Source organism: Arachis hypogaea, chromosome 5 (assembly GCF_003086295.3).
Source record: "Arachis hypogaea cultivar Tifrunner chromosome 5, arahy.Tifrunner.gnm2.J5K5, whole genome shotgun sequence".
Classification (NCBI taxonomy): Eukaryota; Viridiplantae; Streptophyta; class Magnoliopsida; order Fabales; family Fabaceae; genus Arachis; species Arachis hypogaea.
The window spans coordinates 4,503,954-4,523,240 of record NC_092040.1 but is presented as its reverse complement, the minus strand read 5'-3'; the positions used below and the strand labels follow the sequence as shown (position 1 = coordinate 4,523,240).

The window sequence follows — 19,287 nt, the reverse complement described above, 5'->3', positions numbered from 1 at the left end:
AAAGATTAATGTTATAAAATGTTAATTGATAACATATATAACACCTAATATGTCTAATTGGATATTGATCAGATATGTTTATGAAAATTTATTAATTTAGTCATTTTCTTCAATTACAAAAATCTTATTCCTAATATAACATAGTGACTAAATTTATAGATTTTCGTAAATATATTTAGTTAACGTCTAATTGAACATGTTATGGTCATGTATGCTATCAGTTAATATTTTACATCATCAATTATTGACGAAAATTGTGAGTAAAGTAATCAAAGGACAGATAAAATTAATTCGTAATCTTTGAAAGACTAATTTGATTGAAAAATCTTTTAGGAACGAATTAAAAAAATGTCTTATCTTTAAGAAACTATTTTTTTTGTGTCTAAACATGGAAAGAAACAAAGCAAACACTATCCTATATCCGAGCGAATAATTTGCTGGAGATCAGCACAAGGCTCAGACCAAATAACATGATTAGAGTTACTCTTGACACCATATCTAGCCATCCAATCCGCAGCTCTATTTGCTTCTCGGGACACCCACTCAACGTGAACAAGCCAAGAATGAGATAAAAGCTCCTGAATCTTGTGAACCAAATCTGTTACTTCAGATGAATACCCACTTGTAAGCTCATGCATGATAGGCAGAATGTCAAGGAATATCCCTCAAACTGCAATCCTAAACTAAAACCAGCCCCCTTCAAGCATCAAATAATTCACATCTGATGATAGACTAGAGGGCAGGGACGGATCTATATATTAGGTAGTGGGGGCAAGCGCCCCCACTACAATTTGAAAATTTTTTGAGTAGTATATGATAATAATATTTATTTGCCCCTATTAAATTATTGAATTTGACCCCATAATAATTTTTTACTTAACTTTTGGTACTTAATAATCAGTTTAAGAATTTTATATTAGATGTTTATTAGAATGATCAATTCTCAATTTATATAAGATTGGTGTTCTTTCTTAGAAATGAACTCAAACGATATTATTTATCCTTTTTTTAAAATTAATTTTAATTTTTTTCAGTAGCAACTACATTAATTGAAAAAATTTTAACTATAGATATCGGTGAGAGTTGACTTTTGATTGTATGAGAAGTGAATTTCTAATAACTGTTTGATGATATATATATATATATATATATAAAAGAGGCATTTCGATTGTGTTGTTAAAAAAAATTATTCAGTGTTTTTAAAAATATAAAACCTAAAAAATAGAATTATAAATTATATATTATTATTTAAATTATTATTTTAATATTTTAATTTGTAAATTATATATTTTGAAGAGTAATAATATTTTATAATAATAAAATATAATTATAACAATAATTATGTTATATGTATATAAAAAGTAACTATTTGTATAAAATACATATTGAAATAAAAAATATATATTGAAAATGAATTAAACAATAAATATATTTATACACAAATACATAATGATTAATGAATAATTTTATAGCTGATTTTTATGCAATATAATATTTTTATTATAAAAATTATTAGAGTTTATTTATCTTGTGTCCTAAAGGAACATATTACAAGATTACAAATTGAAAATATTTTTGTTAGAAATACAAAAAATTTAAATTTTTAATGTATTTATTTTACAATTGTCAAATGAAAAAATTTAAAATATTCTACTAATAGTAAGTTTGTCATATCTCTTTAAAACACATATTAGCTAAACTTAAATTATTATTATTATGTTATACATATATTTTGCCCCCACTGTCAAAACTTTCTGGATCCGTCACTGCTAGAGGGAATGCTTCCAGAGCAGCCCGAGACCCAATCTTTCTTAAAATCTCTAATAATACATCCAAATCCCGCTAAATTTGAATCCTGATACAAGCTTACATTACAATTAACTTTAAAACTGTTGCCTACCGGTAGTTTCCAACACAGGCAATTTCGGAGAGACTGAAAGGCATTGTTTCGATTCTTGTAAATCTGTAAGTCCTTGGCGGTAATTCTAGCCAAGCCAACAACATTGTGGCCTGTCCAAGGGTTGTCAATATTAAATATGTCTTTAAGAAACTAATTTAACTATTAACTATTTATTTATTTATTTATTTTTATGCATGTGCTTGAGCTCCTTATCAATGTTGGTAATCGTATTAAATTGTTATAACTAGAAGACTAAAACTAGACATCAATTATTGTTTGAGGTCAATTACAAACTTGTTCTTTTCTTTTCACCTTGGATGATGATGATTATATGGACGATAGGTGGGTAGGTTTATCATCTTCACTTTTCACCACGGCAAATAAAAGAAAATAAAAAATTTAAAAAGAATATTTTCACTAGAATAATCTGGTTCACTTTTTTTTCACTAGAATCTTCTGCCAAAAGCAGGGCCGCATTTGATCTTATGATTGCTCATTTGGGATTATATAAAAAATTTCATAAACTAAGCAAACTAGCTAGCTTAGATTAATTAGGCACGTATAATGGGTGTTTTTGATAGTATTGGAGAGGTGTGTGAGGAATGGTGTGGAATACAGCACAAAAGTAGAAAGCTGAAGCAAATACAGGGAGTGGAAATAAAGGTGAAGATGGATTGCGAAGGGTGCCAGAGAAGGGTGAAGAAATCAGTGGAAAGGGGATGAAAGGCGTGACAGAAGTGGAAGTTGAACCCAAGCAGAGCAAGTTAACTGTAAAGGGTTACGTTGATCCAAAGAAAGTGTTAGAGCGCGTGAGGCAGCGCACTGGGAAGAAAGCAGAGTTCTGGCCATATGTACCATACGACGTCGTTCCGCACCCGTATGCGCCAGAGGCTTATGACAAGAAGGCTCCGCCTGGGTACGTCAGGAACGTGCTCTTGGATCCAGAAGCTTCTCAACTGGCACGTGCTAGCTCCTTCGAGGTCAAGTACACCACCGCCTTCAGCGATGAGAACCCCAATGCTTGCACTGTTATGTGATGTATCTTGGTTATTCAATGCTGTTATGTCATATGTGGAGCTTCATGTACAGTGTCATTGTACAAAGTGGCATAAGTACGTAACAACTAAAAAAAGTAACAAGCCTAAACACAATAACAAAGTCCAATTAATCCTATAAAAGAAGGTTATTCTCATAGTGGAATTCCTATTTGTCTTTTACCAGATTTATTCTCAATTTCTATTATATGTATTCATCCATCAAAATTTAAAGGTCTTCAATCATCATGATTCTTATATTACATCCCTACATCAAACTAATTTCGTTACACCACACTTTTCATGACCGTATCCAATTTTTTAATCTCCCTTTCTCAGTTTGCTTTACAATTTACATGTACACACATTCCTAAAATTTTAAATTTTAAATTTTGAATACAAAATTAAAACTAAAAGAGGATTTCTCTCTCTTCTTTGTTTCCAATTTTATCTCTTTCTCCTCTTTTTTGGTTCTTCTACTTCTTCATTATCAGTTTCTCTTTTTTTTCTCCTCCTTTTAATGATTCTATTTTTGTATAATCTTCTTCTTCTTCTTCAGTAGTTTTTATTCATCATCTTCTTCTTCTAATTCTTACTGTTCCTAATTTAAGTCAGAAGTGGAGATTATAGAGTTAGTGTACGCACTAAGACAGAGAATGTCACTGTACTTGATGGATCCAACCTTTCGAGGAATCATCGCGGTGGAGGCAACGCTATCGCTGGTGGTAGGGTTGCGGCAATGGATGAAATGGCGACTGCTACGGTGGTGGACCATGCTATGTCGGTGGTGGTCGCAGTGGGTGCGGTGGAGTTTGTGGTGATCTTCAATACTGTAGGGATGGATACAGAGGAGGAATCAGCGAAAGAGAGCAGATCGCTGGAAGGTACTGAGTCACTGCCACAAAGAGCACATGCAATGAGACTATGAAAGCAAAGAGCACAACAACGATATAATACTTTTATATTTGTCTTTATCTTTCTGTCCGTAAAGACTAGATTTGCAACCAGACAAGGATTCATCTTCATTTTCAAGATGTTCCTAATGTTCGTCCTTTTAATTTTGACTATATCTATATGTAATTTGATATGAAATTTGAATTTTAAATAGGATCCCGCTAGGGAGACAATGGACTATTTATACAATGTGTACAATGAGTTATTGAGTTAGAAAATGAACATCCTCTTTACTATTTAGAATAACCATCCGAGTACTAGCAATAATAAACATCTTTCCAAAAGCATAAACTGATTTTGGGTTCACCAAGGATCAAACTCTTGACCTTTCGGATCTAGCGCTCTAATACCATGCATGATACCATTCATCCCAAAAGCTTCAACTAATGGATAAAGATAACACTAATGATTATATCTCTAATACTCCCTAAACCTCCATTGTACACATTGTATAAATATTCCATTGGCTCCTCATACTTTCTCTTTTAAATATGCACAACCTTATCAAGCATTCAAACTATCTCTCAAATAATCAAATTTCAATTTTCTTCTTACCATAACTCTCTTTCTTTCTCTATCTTCTCTCATGTCTTTCTTCTCCTAGATCTATATATCTCTCTGCATCATTTCTTTTCTTTTATTTTTGTTATCTCTGTGTTCTCTTTGTCAAACGGAGATTTCTTGATGGTGACATGCATTATGGTATTGTGTTTGTTGCGGGGAAGCAGAGGGAAGAAGTAGAGACACGACAGGGAGGAGCGAGAGATGCATACTGGCATCGACAACAATGGGCATGCAGTTTGGTGAGGCTGAGATGATTCGGATGGCAATAGACAGAACGGAAGAGAAGTCATAGTTGCAGCACCAAAAGCGGCCATCAACGGTCTTGGTGTGATAATGCTGTATTCTCTGCTTATGTAAGTAGTCGTCTTCTTCAAATGAACGTATACGATTTTTAATTTTGATATGCCTACTCATACTCCTCTTTGTTCAGTCACAGATTCATAATGGTTTGCGATGATGAGCTATGTGTGTTCCTTATTATTTGATCTGATGTATATGTTCTAATTTTGGTAAGAATTGAAATGATGATGTTGTTGTTGTGCAGAGGCGTCTTTGCCTGGTGTGGAGCTTTTGATGCAGTAAATCCATAACTTCATTGTTGTTGCCGGGATTCTATTTGCAATTCGCCAAAAGGTCTTAATCTCTTTCCCTCTTATCTTTAATTTGCATCCAATGTACAAACCAAATGAGATTGTTAAGTAATGCAGCATGAACTAATCATTTTTCCTTTAGTTTTTGATGTCCTGGCTTTGTATTTTCAGAGTATATATTCATTTTCATCATCCTCATAGATCATATTTTTTAATTTTTTTTCTTTTCATCACTCCATTAATGGAGCAGAGTACGTGAAGGCAAAATCAAATTGGCTACTGGAAATTCGTGGGCAACCCCGACAAGAAGGTTTAGCTTTCGGAGTCCAAGATCCAGCAGCTCTGCTTAATTTCCAGAGACATTTTCTTGCAACAGCCAGATTTATGGGATCTCCAATCTTTCATTTAGATTTGTGGTACTCTAACTTCTTGCAATCCCTGACACTATGGCTTTCTTTCTTCATAACAAGTGAATATGCACACTTTTGTGCACCCCTTACTCTACTGCTTTCTTTCTTGCAATCCCTTTTGTTTCGGTCTTCTTCCTTTCTTTTTGAAGTCAGCATTTGATTGATTTGTTATTGCGTTTATTTTTTATTTTAATTTTTTCTAATAGTGGTTTTATATTCTTTTAATTTAAGAGTGACATTACTATTATATTTTTTAATATGTTTTTTAACCATATTTTAAAATCTTGATTTTCATTTCATATCACCTCTCTATAATCTTATTTTTCCAATACATTATTGACTAAGATTTGGTAACTTCTACTGTTTATGATACACGGTTCGGTATCTCCTTTTTGAGTTTTGATAATGAAATTTGGTAAATATTTTGATTTTAACTGTTTATGTGATCTTTTCATATCTTTATCATTATCATAACCTCAGAAAAAAGAAAATAATATCACCACAGAAGCAAGGAGGTGAAGAAACCATGATGGCAGTCCTGAATGTAATAATTGAAAGAGAAGGGAGGAATTGGAGAAAGAAAGTGGTGGTTCAGGTTCACATTCTTCCTTGCAAAGCCTTCTCTGGCATGGTGGTTCTGCTGATGGTGCTTGGTTCAGTTGTGCCTCAAATAAGGTATATATGATGGATATGAATGAATCCTCAAATTGAGACAATTTCATTTCATAAATAACAAAGTAACTAACTCATATTATTCTTTGTTTTCGCAGGTAGGATAGGTTCCATTAACACTGCCATACCCATTCTCACATTAGTTTATTTTTTATTTTGTAGTTATTAGTTTAGTGCCTTCATTGCCATACTCTATTGTGGCATATCTTTTGGGGTGCATTAAAACATGCGAATGAAATTGAAGGCAGATCAACAATTGTTGTTAGAGTAATAGCATGCTTTCAACCCTTGCACAATTGTCAGGTAAGTACTATATGACTTATATAGACATGATTTTCAAGCTTGATGTGAGATAAAAAAAAAAAAAAACACTTATGTCTATTATGTGTTATCCTCTGTTATTAATTATCAGATTATTTTATGAACTCATGGGGGATGAATGCTATCTTCAAGTTTTTCGCCATTTGCTAAAGCCTGTCATGAAGATACATAAAATTTTTCTCATCTAGCTGAAGCTTGAAGTTTGTAGTTTTCTTTTATTATTATTTGTCTATAAAAAAATCAAGTTATTGAAAATTCCATATCAAAGCATTGTATCGCCCTAGCACCTATTGATAAATATTTTTATGTTATGCATTTTCACTAAAAAGGGTCTATTTGTCATCTTCATCATTGATTGATTGACTATTGTTCTTTAGGTTATTTTTTCATTGAATGGTTAAGGCTCATACGAGCTATATGTTATAAGGATTTGTATTTTATTTTTATCCTTTTTGAAATTATATGGTTTGCTTTGTGTATTATGCTATGTTTGAAAGACATTCCAGCAGAAGAGGGTATTAGGTTAAAGTTTTTATGATAAAAAAAAAAGTATGAAAAATAACAAATATTGATAATCAACCGTTACTCTCCATTTCAAAGCTTTGGTTAGACATAGTGAATAAGATTTGGAATTACTTTTGCTCATGTTTTGATCTGTGAGAGTATGCATTAGAGTATATATATGTTTGTTTTCTTTTCAAATTATTTTTTTCATTTGTGATTGAACTTATGTAACATATAATGATTAATTCAAATAATCAACATATATTGTTGCACGGAGAGGTTTCTTCATTTTATGGTATTATGAATTCAAATATCTTAGTGATTAAATGATAGATTAAATAACATTAATTACGTCTTTGTTTTTTGGTATTACTCAGGAAAAGCCAATGACGGCTTTGGGTGAACAAGTGTGTTAATCTGTGGTGATAATGTTGGAAAGATTATGCACGGCAAACCATTCACTGTATGCAGTTTGTATGCCTTTCATATGTGCAAACCTTTCTATGAGTATGACAGGAAGGATGGGAACCAGTACTGTTCCCAGGCCATTCACTGTATTCACCATTCTTCATTCATATGTTGCAACTATACTAAAGACTTTTAGTATTATAAGATGTTTTAAATATTTAATAAATTATTTCTAAAAAAATAGAGCCATTGTGTTTCAAATGGTTATACTATTTTATTTTTTAGTCTCTCGTTATATTATGAGATATTCCAACTGCATAATTAATTGAGAATCAACAATATTGGCAGGATTATTTTATAGACTTAAACCTTGACTAAAGATTAAATACATGTCATTAATAAAGAATGGTCCAGTTAATGGAACCCTCATCCTCTTGGTTGATTTTTTATTAATTTGAGTTTGAAATCTTAGTTTTAAGTTTCTATTGCAATTGATTTTGATTTACGGGTCATATTTTTTTTTGGCTTATTACATAGTGTCTCATTAATTGACAGCTTAGTGTGGGATTGATTTTAGTTTGGCAGAGAATCTTGCCAGTCGTATGAATTTTAGTTTCATTAATAATATCATTTATCTTCAAATATAAACTTTTAAAAGTTCATTATCTAAATATGGTGATAATTATACTGCATTGTATTATAATTTTTTATTAATAGAATTTCATCATTTTTTGTAATTTGTAGTAAATGGCATAACAAATATTTTTTGTTATATTAAGGTAATAATTTGTTCATTAAAATTTTAATTTTATAGTTAATTTTTTTACCAGACTTTAATATTAAATTGTTTTGTTCACAATTTTATTATACAATTATATTATAATGTATTTATTATAATTAAACGGTATTTTTAATTTTTTAATAAAATTTTGCATTTTTTTAAAAAGTAAAATTATATATTCTTATTTTTATGATTCAATTTAATATAAAGATCCATATTAAGCACGTAATCTAACAATATTTTAATATTTTTTTTTCATTATACTTATCATACCCCGTGCAACTTCATTAGTTCTCAATGAAATTGATGCTGACATCTCTCAAATTAGTAAGGCCACAATAAATTGTTGGTAAATTGTTATATGTCTAAGTATCTTTGGTTCCAGGTTTTACCATTGCAATTCCCACAATAGAAACATGGATTTTTTTTTTCCTCACAGAATTATAGTCAAATTGGATCATACATTTAATCGAATTATTTTAATAATATAACTGAAATTCTTGTAGTAAAAAAAAATATATATAGTTGAATAGTTCCTAATGAGAAATGAATAGAACTCTAATTATCCTGGTAATTCGATAAAATTGACATACACTTGTTAAATTTTTTTATAGCGTTTGTTGCTCTGATCATTTTTTTTAGGTAAACAATAATTTTTATAAATAATTTAAATAATAAATTTTAGAGTTGATCTAACAAAATAAAAAAATACTCTACTCTTTAAATTATTTCTTAAACTTTAACATGAGAATAACTATTTATACATTTAGTGAATTGAACATCCAGCTATTATTAATTGTATATAAGTAAATCGAATAAAAAAAAAGCATCCCAGTAAAAATAATGAACATAATTATCTGCATATACCTATTGAATTAAATATCCGATATGTCCATTGTGTTCACATTATTTAGTATTATCAATTTTTTTTTTCTTTTTGTTTTCATACCCCTTCCTTTTTCTTAAAACTCTACGGGATTTTTTATATAAATAAACATGAAAAAAACATTAATTCCAGGAATACGCATGGATTAAATTAATGACTGAAATACGCATTGCCAACTCAACCTCGTCGGCCACGAAATGGAGTTCCATACCAAATCGCAAGTGGCGCCCACGAAATGGAAGAGAGTGAAGTAGGGGCCATACCAGCTGTGTCGGGCACGAAATGGGGGAGCAGCCATTTTGTGGCTGGCACCCACGAAATGGGTATTCCAAGGAGGGCGGGCACGAATTGGTGCACCTCAAGTGTACCGGCCACGAATTGATACCGTAATTTTCCTATATAAACGCTCGTGGATCAACGGCGAAAGGAACCATTATCACTCTCTTTTCACACTCCAAACTAGCCCTCAACCTCTGCACCCTCATTCTTTCTTTAAAATTTCCAGGTAGTAATATTAGTTTGCTATTTGTATGGCTGCGGAGAATGTTTACATGATTATATATCCTAATGGAGAAATTTCTCATACAGCAGAAGGTATTACATTCGTTTGCGATGATCTATTGTGGATAATGATTCCACCACAAACATCGTTGCAAGATTTGAAGAAGCCCCATCTCCTTTCTGCTAGCCACAAAATGAAAAAGCCTGCTGCTCTTCCCTGCATTTCGTGGGCGCCACTTGCGATTTGGTGTGGAATTCCATTTCGTGGCCGGCAAGGTTGAATTGGCCATGCGTATTTCAGTCATTAATTTAAGCCAGGCGTATTCCGAGAATTAATGTTTTTCCAATGTTTATTTATATAAAAAGCCCAAACTCTACGCATTATTATTTTGGTTTTTTCAAATGTAAAATAATGATTCATCATCTTTTAACATAGAAAATTGTAAATTCCTCTGTTTTGCCATAATCAATCAACCAAAGCTACCACAAGAATTATTTGACGCTGCTGTAATTGACTCATTGAAATCACCACATGTTAAAGTATAGAGATGATGAAAATTTTTTATTTTTTTGACTTATTTATTAAGTAATGAATTAGATATGTGGTTTTACTAGTGTTATTATATTATCACTGGTTTGGTACTTTTTGTTTTTTTTTTTTGAAACAAAGAAGTTCAACACAAACATGGAGCACAAAGTAGTGACAATAACAAAATAAAAATAAAATAAAACAACGTCTGTTATATCCACCTAGTAACTTGTCAGAGCGAATATATATGCATCCCAATGTCATCTCCAGTATTGCCATCAATAACAAAAAGGATTTTCACACCTCCACTTCTTGTAGTTAAATCGCATCATGTTGATGATGTCTTCGACACTTTTACTTTTATTCTGAAACAACCTCCTGTTCCTTTCCAGCCAGACGTTCCATACAATGACAAAGAAACTTATAAACCACACCTTATGTTCCTCCTTTCTACCTATAGCACATGTCCAGCTTTCAAAGTGTTCTTTGAGGGTACTCGGAACAGACCATTTTCTGCCAAAATCAGATAACCAAGTGCACCACACCTGTCAGGTAAATTTACAGCCAAGAAACAAGTGGTGAATATATTCCACATCATGATTACATAATACGCACACATTCTCATCCTGATTAACGATTTCGAGGCGACACAACCTTTCCTTTGTGTTCACCCTGCCTATTTAAGCGAACCAGGCAAGCAACTCCACTCTTGGGGGACTAAGCCTTTTCAAATAGTCTTCGTGAAGCTATAGCTTGTTATCTCTTCCGGTAGTGTTTCCACCTGCAAGACCTGCACAAATGAGTTAGTAGAAAAAATGCCTTGTTTGTCAAACTTCCAGACAACTCTATCCTTTCTATCAAAAGCTAGTTTAATCGGTCTCAAAGCATCATGTAGTTGATTCACCAATTCCAACTCCCATTGGAAAAGCTCACGCCTCCACTGGAAGTTCCAAATCTACTCTAACCCATCCCAGAAACCATAGTTCCCTATGACAGATTCTTTTTGATCTGAAACTGAGAAAAGCCTTGGAAACCTTTCCTTTAGAGGACCACCACTTAGCCACACATCTTCCCAAAAAAGAGTTTCCTACCATTGCCAATCTCCATAGACAAGCCATTTATCATCTTGTCTCTTATATGTTGCTCCCTGATCTGTAGCTGACAGATATCCTTCCACGGGCCCCCTCTAGTAGGTAAAGTCTGGGAAGATAATAATTTAGTAGGAGAGAGACTATTACATGAGCAAACCACCTTCTTCCACAACGGACCCTCCTCTTTTGAGAACCACCACCACCACTTAAACAGGAGAGCTGTATTACGAAGCATCGCATTACCAACTCCTAGCCCACTTAACTTTTTTGGAGCTTGGACCAATTCCCAGTTAACCAAAGTCATCCCCTTCTTGCCATCCTCCTTACTCCACAAGAACCTTCGCTGTAATGAAATAAGTTTCTCCTGAACACCCTTCGGCATCTTATATAAACTTAAATAATATACCGGGAGGCTATTCAGAACTGCTTTGATGAGCACAAGCTTCCCCACTTTGTTGAGTGTCTTTGATTTCCATAAGCTGAGCTTCTCTTTCACTTTGTCTATAATTGACTTCCAAGTCTTGACTAACCTTGGGTTAGCTCCTAAGGGGATTCCAAGGTACCTGATCAGAAGAGTAGCCTCTTTGCACCCCAACAAGCTGCACATACTTTGAACCCACTGTTGTTCACAGTTGACTGTGATCAAGTTGGATTTGTCAAAGTTGATACTTAGCCCCAACATCACCTCAAAACTACGAAGCAGCCTCTTGTAATTTTTAATAGTCTCCTCCTCTAGTGGACAGAATAACACAGTATCATCATCAAACTGGAGATGTGACAGTTCTATATTGTCTCTCCCAACAAGTAATGGAGCTATCCGACCGTTCCTGACTGCCACTCCAATCATTCTATGTAGGACATCCACAACAAGAACAAACAAGAATGGAGATAGAGGATCACCTTGTCGCAAATCTCTTTCCATCTTGAACGGCTTTATTGGCGACCCATTTATCAACACCGACATAGAAGTTGTGCTAACACACTCCATAACCCACTCTCTCCACTTCTGCAGAACAATATCCACGAAATTCAACTTTACCCTATTAATCTCTGAAATCACTTAACACACATATCAAGGCATCGAATGGTAATGAGAGAGGATTAAACATAGCAAATTTAAGGGCAAAGAAGCATGTTTTCAATCATAGCACAAAATTAGGAAGGAAAATGTAAAGCATGCGGATTATATGAATAAGTGATTTACATATTGTAGTTTAGTACTAATAAATAAGAAAAAGTATGGGCAAAAAACAGAGATAAGCCAAGGGAAAAAATAATTTACGTGAATCAGCCAAAACAAAAACTGCTTCATGAATCCACGCATGCACGTTCTACATAATTCGAACCAGCTTGGTTCGAATTATACACAAACACACACTAATTCGAACCAGCTTGGTTCGAATTACACACAGTAATTCATGGTATAATTCGAATTATGCTGTTAAAAATTAATAATTTATTAAAAAAATTTTATTAAAATTTTATTAAAAAATTAATAATTTAAAAATTAAAAAATATATTTTGTATTTCATACGTTAAAAAAAAAGCTAACAAATATTTAATTACGATACTTCTTTAAAATATTAATGAGCTATCAATTCGAATTCCATACAATACTTTTCTGTCCATTTTTAATAGCTTATGAACATTTTTTAATAAATTTTTTTAATAATTTTTTTAAATTATACTACAAAAAATATTTTATCCTATGCAAAACAATTTTAAAAAAATGGCTTAAAAAATGTTATGAGTACTATAAAAATTTGTAATGTTATAATAACTTAGGTAAATACATACGTGTATTCAAAATTTAAATAAAATATTCTACATAGTCAATAATAATTTAGAAATGAAAGCAAATATTTTATTCCACATAAAATAATTAAAAAATATATTTTATTTTATACAAAATAATTTTAAAAAATGGCTTAAAATATATTATGAGTACTATAAAAGTTTGTAATATTCTAATGATTTAGGTAAATACATGATCAAAATATTTTTTCTTTAATTTCTAAATTCTCAGTAATTATGTAAAGTATTTCTTTAATATCTAAGGACATTACAAATTTTTATAGTACTTCTAATATTTTTAAGCTATTTTTTAAATTATTTTGCATAGAATAAAATATTTTTTTTAGCTGCTAACACAAGCGCAGATCATCCGCTTTCTCTCACCATCGCCGGCACCATCTTCCTTTAGGTAAACCTCTGTTTTACTCTTGGCCTCTGTTTTTCTTCTTTTATAGAATCTCCATGTATGTTTTATTTTGTAAATTAAATGGCAATACCGCTGAGATTTGAATTTTAGTAATTATATTGTTTTTGATTTCTTATTCCTGCTGTATTGTGGAGTTTCCTCGTACGTATGAGGAGGGGTCCGATTCCTGATGATGATGATGATGCTGTTCCGAGGAAGGGGAAGGTTGTCACAACCACCGGGGGGTGGCCGGAACTGCTCCGCTGTGTCACGACAAAACCACCACCTATCCTTCTGGACGAGCTCATAGCGGAAATCCTGCTGAGGATACCGGCGAGGTCTCTCCTTCGATTAAGGAACAGCGTCTGCAGTTCATGGAGAACCCTAATTTCCAGTTCCCAATTTGCCAAGGACCACCTTCGACGTTCAATGGCGGTGGATCCAGCCTTGACCCACCCACTTATTGCCTATTTTGCCCGAGCCTGCGAATACCCCAAAATCGGAGTGTTCTCCGTACGATCTGTGATGGAGAACCCTCCCCAGGAACCCACTAAAGTAGTTTCCTATGAGGGACGACGCTACCGCATCATCATTGGCTCTTGCAATGGATTGCTGTGCTTGCACGATGAAGAGCGCGGCGAGGATGGATTCATAATAAGCCATCGTGCCATGCTGTGGAACCCCTGCACCGGATTCACTTCTCAGCCGCTTGAAATTGCAGGTGTCCTCTCCATTTGCGGATTCGGTTATGATCATGTCAATGACAAGTATAAGCTCTTGGCTGTTGTGAGAAAGAAATCAGGCGAACCCGTCACCACCAGAATGTTTACATTCGGCCCAAATTCTACCTGGAGAACAATCCAGGATTTCCCCCATAATTATTTTGACTTTCATTCCGGGAAATATCTGGAGCGTCTTGCAGGGCTTTATTTAAGTGGCACTGGCACTCTTAATTGGCTTCTTTACAGCTATAGTAGTTTTGTGAAGGTTATTTCCCTTGACTTGGTCAAAGAGACTTATAGTCAGTTTTCCCTTCCCAGCAGGGATTCACATGATAATCTCTGGATGGAACCCAAATTGGGTATCTTGAGGGATTGTCTTGCTGTTTGTTATGAGACTAAGAAAACTCATTGGACTGTCTGGTTCATGAAGGACTATGGAGTTCCTCAGTCTTGGACTAAATTGACCACAATCCCCCACCACCCGCTACTCGTTCATAGTCCCTCATGCGTTGCATTACAGCCTATATACATGTTGAAAGATGTTCTCCTTGCAATTGCTCCGAGTGGCAAGTTTGTTTTATGTAACTTAAAAGATGGCAGCATAGATCTTCCTAATATTAACAGCTCCAGTGATGGCATGCCCAGACTTCTTCCTTTAACTCAGCACGCATCTCCAAGGGTCTTTCAACTCTATCATGAAAGCTTAGTTTCGCCCTCGCACTTTGGTCTTCCAAGTTGCTCATCTGAGATGCGGTTAATTAAGCCAAGCCTATAATCTCTTATGATTAATGTAGTGCCTTGTTTTTTTTGTATTTTATAGACTCTGGCTTCATGTTTAATGTTTTTTAATTAGGTTCCTTATGAATACCGATTTTCTTTTGTTTTAGTTAGAATATGTATTCATCATAAAATGCTATATAATTTATACTGCACAGAGGAGCTTCTGATAGTGGACTTTCTGATCTTAACAAAATACAGAAATGCCAAGAAAGTGTTGCTATAAAACCTGTAAAGAAAATGAATAAGATATACAAGAAAGAGCTTGCACTTGCATTCTTATTGCTCACTGCTGCATTTAGGAGCTTGTTATAAGCACAAGGGATGCACTTCTACTACTTATTGTTCCAAGGAGTGTCATTTCTCCTTGTAGGTTTGGATTTAATTGGAGAACAAATGAGCTAGAGGATCATAAGAATTTGTTATTGTTACTATTATTAGAAAGATAAACAATTCAAGAGGCCAAACAATTGTGGAATTGCTGCTATACAAAGATGTTGGTTTTGGCAGTTATATCATATGCAAGGTTTCTGGATAATGTGGCTCATCAGGTAAAAATGCTGAAAGCTCTACCATTGAGTCAAATCATATAAATAAGTTTGTTATTATTCTTCTTTTTCAAGTGCTTTTATAGTGTTTTTTCTGCTTTTTTGTTTATTTTTTTAAATTTTCCCGACGTGGGTTTATTTGTCCATTGGTTGTTTTTCATTTTCATTTTTTCTCAATTTTCTGTAATATATAAGCCGATTCGCTTTCTCTCAGTTCAGTATCAAACTGTTGCTCAATTCACTCTCGGTTCATCTGTAATATAATTACTGAAATGAATGACATTGATATGTTACAAGTGCATTTAAAGATTTATACGTTTGTTGTTCCAAATTTCACTTACATGATGCAACTTTGCTTAGGAGTAATATAATTACTTTATTGCTTTTGAAAACTTACTAAACCTTAGAGAATGATACTACTTGACATGACATTCATCTATAACTTAACTACTTTTATCTTTCTATTCTATTCTCTCTTGTTCATTTCCCTCACCTTTCTCAAGAGAAACCAACGTTATTCTTGAGTTAGAGAGAAAACTAGAAGGGTAGAATGCTTAATACTTGTGTGCTTTCAACTTTATTTTTTTTATTTTTATAAATAAAGTATATATGATATTATATCAACTCATTTAATTTTTTTTCTTATTAAATGAAAAAGAAATCTGGTGTAATCAAAATTCTCCTTTTATAGAATAATTTGAACGTAGAAGTTAACACAATGTCTTACTCTTACACTTTACACGTATCATGTACGTATATATTTTTTTCTTAAATATATTTTCTCTTAAGAATTGCTCATAATATTTTAAGTAAAGTGATATTAATTATGGTGAAAATTTAGATGTAGTTAACTTCATCTAAAATTGATAGTTGAGAGTTGTTAGATGATAATTTAGTCAAATCTATCCAGTATTTAATGACTATCATCTATTAACTTCACATGAAATTGAAATTAATAGTACCTGAATTTTCACCATTAACTTAGAATCCCGCTAGGGGCCAATAGAGTATTTGTACAATGTGTACAATGAGCTATTTATTTGGTCCAATATGAGTTAAAAATAAACCTCCAGAATAAAATATTACTAATTTCTCAAACACAATACATCTAGAATAACCATCCGATTACCAGGGATAATAAACATCTGATATCCTACTGAATCGAACATCCCTAAACTCCCATTGTACACATTGTACAAATACTTCATTAGCTCCCTATACTTCCTCTTAACTTAAAGGCTTGTATGATTCAACTAATTATTTGCATATTGCAAGGCTCAAGCTCTAGTAAATACACGAAACAAGTAGATATCATACAAAATTCAATAGAGTTAATAGTCAAAATCGTCCTTGAAAGATACCCCGATCTCTATTTTAGTCATCGAAAGATAAAATTAATCGAAATCGTCCCTGAAAGATACACGACTTTGTCACGTTCGTCCTTCCGTCATCTCCCTCGCTGAGTTGGCAAACGGTCGCTTACGTGTGCTGTTAACCGCCAGCGTGGCAGAAGCCAAGTTGTACCATGGTGTTGCTGACAAGATAAGTCCGTTATAACAAGTCAAATTAGTCCTTGAGTTGATAAACCCTAATCCCAAATTCAACGATAAATAAGTTGCCCTCAACGCTTTCGTTGGACATAGACCTCGGTAGGAGGTGTAATTGTTGGTTCACGGCGAGGATGGAGACAGAAAATGGAGGTCGTGGTGATGGTTCGTGGCATCCGTCGCACGACAATTATGGTTCTAGCGCTTCAATGCGAATGAGGAGGTTGAAGACACATCACGAATCATGTTTCTGTGGGTTGAAGAATGGGATTAAAAAATCCAGAACAGCAGAGAACCCGAATAGATTGTTTTATGTATGTCCAAGGTACCGGGTGAGTGATGTTGAAAAAAGTTTATGATTTTCATCTTGTTCTGTGATGTTGGGTGTTTTTTTTTTTTTTGCTCTCTTTCTGAAATTGTAGAAGGGCAATCACTGCAGTTAGTTGAAGTGGGTTGATGATGATGTCTATGAAAAAGTGGGTATATGTGGTACAAAGAAAGATGCAGGAATTGATATGGAGGTTGAAAGTAACTATGATGAATGGAGGTTGAAGGTGGCATAGAGACTGGGCAGTTTGGAAGCTAAAGTTAGAGCACAGAAACTGCTAATGATTTTCACGTTAGGGGTTGTTGTAATTAATGTGATACTTTGTTGTTTGATATATACTTCTAAGTAAACTCAAGTTATGTTATGTGAGAATGTAATGCTGTATTGAACTCCATGGCCTGAATAGGAGTAGTTATTTAAAGTTGGAAACAAGTCTATATTCATTATTATAAATTGTGAATTTTGCAAACAAGTCTCTGTCATTGTTGATATAAGTTATGTTAAGCCATAAACAAAATAAGTAATGAAACTGAGTAACCTTAGTAATAATTTGTCATTGAAGACTAATTGCCACATTCCCTTAATAGATAAACACCATAGCAAAATTATGAGATTTTGATGACACAACAACACATTGTCTTAAAAGATAAATACCATACAAAAAACAAAATGTTGTTTCATACAAAAAGATTCAACCACAACACATTTCTAATTAATCAATCATTTTTATCATTTTTCCTTGGGTGCTTGAAGCCTGGAGTAGACACAAAAATCATAAAGTTTGCCAGCCTCTTAGCAGTTGCAGAATTTGTCCCTTTGATAATCTCAGCAGAAATAACACAGGTGCAGATGCAGTAGGTTTCATGTTCTTCAGAATACAAAGAGATTTTGCCAAGTTTTGTTTCAGGTTTAGTAGTTCCAAATCTGATGATTCTGGAAACTGTGTCTGTGAGTTCTCACAATGAGAAATTTCAATCATGGAAGATGTAAGAGAATCTTCAAGACTGGCAGAAGTGAGGCTTAGAACTTGCTGCTGTGATTCTTTAAGTTTGAGAGACAAGGCAAAGAGTTTTTGCTTGGATTCCTCAGCTTCTTGTTGAGCTTGTTTCTTGCATGATTCAGATAAACTTAGCTGCTCCCTCACTTTCTTCAAATCCTCTCTCAGATGAGAAACCTGAGATTCCAATTCAGGTATTCTGCTCGGCCTTTACCTCTAATACCAAAAGCAAAATCATAATGAAAAATTGTACATTACAGAATACAATGAAAAAAGACCAAAGGAATCAATTGAGTCTCAAGAAACATGTAGACAAATTTCAATCACAATTGTTCCATATACAATAATGCCATCAACCTTCCGAGACACCTCAGAGGAGTCATTTCTGAAACCAAATCACTGTTATGATTCATAAGAAAAACATATACTCAGGAGCAATAAAAGCTTTTGCCATATATGGCTGAAGCAATGTCTTCACATCACTCTCAATTCTTAGCTGGCTTACCCATTTCACAGCTTCCATTACTGCATACATAGTGTTAGATAGATAATCCAAACCATTCTTTCAAAATTCAATTGTATTTAGGTGATTGTTATTGATTGACAACATCATATGCAGTGAAGTTTCCATTTCAAAGTTTAATATCAACATTAATTAGTTACAGGGATATATAATATATTGATGCTATGTATAAAAGCATGTTTTATAACGTAACGCAACACTGAAAGCTACTTGGGAAGATATAGTGATAGTGATGCATGCAGTTAATTTCCAAAAGAAGAACACCAATCCAGCATTGTTCATATTACATATATTATCATACAAAAAGTTAATTACATCAAAGTGACAATTGAATTTGAACTAGTAACATATATATATGGTGAAACAATGTTTGAATTTGAAACATTACCTTGTGTTTGGGGTTTGCATCTGCATGGGTTAAGTGAAACGCGGTATTAATAATTAGGGTCTCTATTTGAATGCTCCTCTGACCCACAACCACCGTAAACTTTCAGAATTGT

General features: G+C 33.4%; 1 protein-coding gene and 1 pseudogene across 1 annotated transcript; both read left to right on the top strand.

Annotated features, from left to right (window-relative positions):
* Positions 1–2,464: 2,464 nt before the first annotated feature.
* On the top strand, positions 2,465–2,937 carry LOC112804085 (heavy metal-associated isoprenylated plant protein 27-like; annotated as a pseudogene).
* Positions 2,938–13,244: 10,307 nt separating this feature from the next.
* Positions 13,245–15,120, top strand: LOC112800320 (F-box/kelch-repeat protein At3g23880-like). The gene is made up of 2 exons (XM_025842544.3): positions 13,245–13,348; positions 13,501–15,120. The coding sequence occupies exon 2, from the start codon at positions 13,514–13,516 to the stop codon at positions 14,840–14,842; it is 1,329 nt and encodes a 442-aa protein (XP_025698329.1). The 5' UTR covers positions 13,245–13,348; positions 13,501–13,513; the 3' UTR covers positions 14,843–15,120.
* Positions 15,121–19,287: the final 4,167 nt, after the last annotated feature.